Source organism: Centroberyx affinis, unplaced genomic scaffold, assembly GCF_046629955.1.
Source record: "Centroberyx affinis isolate AG114_WGS23_722 - 3 ecotype Tasmania unplaced genomic scaffold, CSIRO-AGI_Caff_v1 ptg003021l_1, whole genome shotgun sequence".
NCBI lineage: Eukaryota > Metazoa > Chordata > Actinopteri > Beryciformes > Berycidae > Centroberyx > Centroberyx affinis.
The window spans coordinates 48,829-53,018 of NW_027281118.1; the positions used below are offsets into that span (position 1 = coordinate 48,829).

At 44.3% G+C, this 4,190-nt stretch overlaps 1 protein-coding gene across 1 annotated transcript; it reads left to right on the forward strand.

Annotated features, from left to right (window-relative positions):
* Window positions 1–304: 304 nt before the first annotated feature.
* On the forward strand, window positions 305–3,988 carry LOC139659133 (insulin-like growth factor-binding protein complex acid labile subunit). Its single transcript, XM_071537357.1, has 3 exons — window positions 305–354; window positions 1,330–1,557; window positions 2,102–3,988. Exons 2-3 carry the CDS (start codon window positions 1,342–1,344, stop codon window positions 3,986–3,988), a joined length of 2,103 nt encoding a protein of 700 aa, XP_071393458.1. The 5' UTR covers window positions 305–354; window positions 1,330–1,341.
* Window positions 3,989–4,190: the final 202 nt, after the last annotated feature.

Sequence of the window (4,190 nt, forward strand, 5' to 3'; positions counted from 1 at the left end):
TTTTTATGCTCTCCGTCTGTGAGCAACTGCAGAGAGCCGAGCGGTGAGAGCAGAGAGACATGACGATGTCAGAGGTGTGAACCTGCAACCGCATCGCTGTGACCCGACCCGAACAGCCATCTCCTGCTGTCACCCTTGTTCTTGGAAAATTAATTTTACCGTTTCTCTCTCTTTCTCTCTCTCTCTCTCTCTCACACACACACAGACACAAATATATGTATGCATGCATGCATGAGCATATCCTCTTGTGCATCCTGTACAGTCAAGCATAAAGACGATTATCAATCTGTGTTTTCAATTGTGAACAAAACCGTCTCGCAACAAAACACATCTTGAAGCATCTTTTCATCTATGGTAAGTGTTGATTTAAAAGTAACTTAGTAACAAAGTAAGATTCTAAAGTATGTTGTTAAATTAATTTATTAATTAAGTTATTATTTGTCATACGTTTCAATGATAATTCTGTGGCTTTGGAAACTATTGTTTCTTATGTGATGCTTGCACGATGCAAAAAATATATACTCCTAATGGACTAATGATCATCACTCACTCACACTCACTTTCCTTCCGGCATAAAGTCCGTTATAAACCGTTAGAAATCAGCAGTGTAAGTTGAATCAAGGAATGCCACATGCAAAATGAAATTCATTTTCAGAATATATAAGTACAGAAAATATAGAGATTACTTATAGCATACAACTGGATGTATGAATAAATTAAATATAGTCAGTGTTATAGGAGTTTCAGATGTTTCAACTCAATGACGCCTAATTTATTCATACTTTATCCTGTTTAAGAAGTTGTAGTTTTCCAACTGTAGTGGCAGCAACTTACACTGAGTGTGTAATATACTAGAACCACCTGTTCTATCAATGAAACAGACTGACTAGATAAATTCAGGAGAAATATACAGTAGGATCCCTTGATCATTTCACCTATTAAATCCACTTTAATCATGAGGGGAGGATGTAGATGAAAGTAAGGAGATACATCAGAGACGGATGTTTAAAGCTTGAGACTCAATGTTAGAAAGTATTATTAGATCGTAGCTGCTTGTGATAGGAAAAATGAACGAGTTTCATTCAAAATAAGATATTTACCATTTGAAAAAAGCAAAACCAATTCTTCCAAAATGATAATAGTACAAATTTAAAATGTTTTTAAGTGATAGCAGGTATACTTACACACTTTTACAGTCCACAACCTCTATATTTGAGATAAATTGAATATTTAATTAAATATAATGAACTGGAATTTTCTTTTCTAAATGGATCTGTAACGTTTTGGATTGGAACTGAATTGTCCTCCTGTTTTATATTTCCATACCAGCTGTAGTCGACCATGCTGGGAGTCTTAACCCTGGCCTCCCTCAGCCTGCTGGTGTCGGCGTCTGACCTCTGCCCCCCACCCTGCCAATGTCACGACAACATGACCATCATTGTGTGTCTAGAGAAAGGCCTGGACCGGATCCCAGACCTTCCAGAGGGCGCAGAGGAGCTGTACGTCTCATACAACAAGATACAGGACATACCCAGGAGTGGGCTGGAACACCTGCAGGTACTAAACATATGGCAGCCTGGAAATATTACCTTGTGTGTGATGCTTTTGAAAACGTTGCAGCATGGTGACCTAGTGGTTAGACACACTGTCCTGCAACTGTAAAGACTCAGGTTCAATTCTCCATGTCCTCAAGTGTCCGTCTTGTGGAAATGTCCTTGAGCAAGGCACTGATGAATTGAACCAACATTTAAGGGCTGTTGTTCTGCAGCTGACTCTGCACATTAAAGGGACAATAAGTACGATTTTTACCGCTCCATAGTACAAAATGACCATAATATACTGTATCTGTGGGGGGTTTGATTGGGATTACTTTGTCAAGTGCAAAGACTTCTGGCTTTCAAAACTGAATTTCCAGCCCAGACTTTGTTTTGGAACAAAAACAAATAATATACCCATTGGTATTTCAAGACACTGGCAACAAAAAATGGGATCTTGCACACTACCACTTGTTGCAGGCTACCACCGGTTGTAACTTATAAGGATAACGTAAAATGTTTGGTGACTTAAATTTGATCTATTCTTCTTACCGGACTTTCTGTAGGTCCTGGACCTGACCAAGAATCACCTGAATTTCTCCCTCGTCTTCAACCCAGTTTGGCCCAGTATGACGCAGCTGACCAAGCTCTTCCTCCGTAGCACCGATCTGGAGTCGCTACAGCCTGGTCAGTTCCAGAGCTGCCCTGCCCTCATCCTACTGGACCTGAGTGAGAACTACATTGAATATCTACCAATCGGATTCCTCCATGGATTGGACCATCTAAATACACTGATTCTGACCTTCAACCGGATTCGAATGCTACAGGTTGCTGCACTAGACGGAGCCTCTGCTCTCACTGACCTCCACCTCAGCCATAACAACATAACAGATATAGAGGAGGGTGCGTTCGAGAACTCCGCCATGTTAGAGAAACTTGTCCTGTCCAGGAACAGGCTCGTCCATGTTGGCGGGGGCAGTTTCAGAGGAGCGGCAGGTCTTCAGCACCTCGACCTGAGTAGTAACTTGTTGGTTTCTGTCCCAGTCGAGGCGTTGAGGGATGTAGACAAGCTCAGCAGTCTCTGCCTACAGAAGAACAGCCTCAACAGCCTTCCGGAGGATTCCTTCTCTGCCCTCGCCCTCTTGGCTCAACTAGACCTGAGCAACAATAAGTTGATCACAATCTCTGAAGGATCGCTGAGAGGGCTGACTCAGCTGAACGACCTGGACCTCAGCTTCAACCTCATACATTCACTTCCCTCAAATGTCTTCAATGGCCTTATCCATCTTCAATTCCTTGATCTGTACCACAATGCACTGACATCACTTCCTGTAGACGTATTCAGGAACCTGACCAACCTGAGAGAGCTGCAGCTGGACAGCAATCAGATCTCTGCCATACCAGTTGGGGTATTTGATTGGCTGACCAGTCTCAGTGAGCTACAACTGTCTAACAACCAGATCCAGCAGCTCCAACCCACCCTGTTCGCCAAGCTCAGGTCGCTACAGAAACTGTACCTTGAAGACAACGCTCTGACCCGGCTCCCCAAAGGCCTTTTCAACAAGACGAGGAACCTCAGGGAGATACAGCTTGACAACAACCACATCAGGTCAATGCATCACTCAGTCTTCCATGGTTTGGTGAAACTGCATTCTCTGAAGCTCTCTCACAACCGTCTTTCCTCTCTACACTCGGACCAGTTCAGCAGCCTCATCCATTTAAGATCGTTACAACTGGATAAGAACCACATAGGTACACTTCCTGCGGGGCTGTTTACGATCCTACTGAATCTTACAACGCTGAATCTAGACAACAGTCGTCCCTCGGAGCGGTCTCCTGATGGCCTTGTGGGATTGACCCACCTGAAGGAGCTCCATCTAAGCTTCAACCAGCTCCGTGACCTCCCTCCCAACACCTTCGACTTCCTCCCTCACCTCCGTAGGCTTCTGCTGCAGAACAACAGCCTGGTCCGTATACACCCGCAGCTCTTCTCCCCGCTAAAGAAGCTAACCAAACTCGACTTAGACAACAACGAGCTGGATCGCCTACACCCTGATGTCTTTCAAGGCCTTAAAAACCTCCAGAAATTGCACTTGAAGGCCAACCGGCTCAGAGCGGTGGAGACTGGGACTTTGGAGCCTTTGGACAACCTTAGTACGATCTACCTGTCGGGGAATTTGTGGGATTGTAGCTGTGCACCGATTCGCTACATCAGCAGCTGGGTCAGCATGCACAGAGACAAGCTAGGAGATGAGCCCATCTGCTTCGTCTCTTCTTCACCCTCCACTTCCTCATCCCTCACTGAGGCCACACCCCTCTCCCAGCAAGCTCTATCAACTCTGTTACTGCAGGATCATTGCATGACAAGTGTTGCTTGTGGTCCTTCGCCTGGACTTCCCCTGGAAGTGCTGAGTCTGCTCATCACCTTTTTTGTAGCTGCCGGCTTACCATGACATCCTTTGAGGTTGTGGGTTTGTTCTTTCTATCTTTTTTTTCTCCTCTTCTCATGAAGAGAGGAGCTCTTTCATTTTTGCACCTCAAGCATTGTAAAGCATTGCTGTACTTGCACACTCCAATAAATTGTTAATATCAATGGAAGCATTCAGAATCGTGTCTTACTGGAATCAGAATAAATCTTGAATTTTCCACACATGC

Excerpts from the sequence above, each read along its gene's own strand:
- LOC139659133 (XM_071537357.1), top strand. The coding sequence starts at position 1,342 with ATGCTGGGAGTCTTAACCCTGGCCTCCCTCAGCCTGCTGGTGTCGGCG. Across the intron at positions 1,558-2,101 it reads GTGGGCTGGAACACCTGCAG|GTCCTGGACCTGACCAAGAA; the intron begins GTACTAAACATA and ends GACTTTCTGTAG.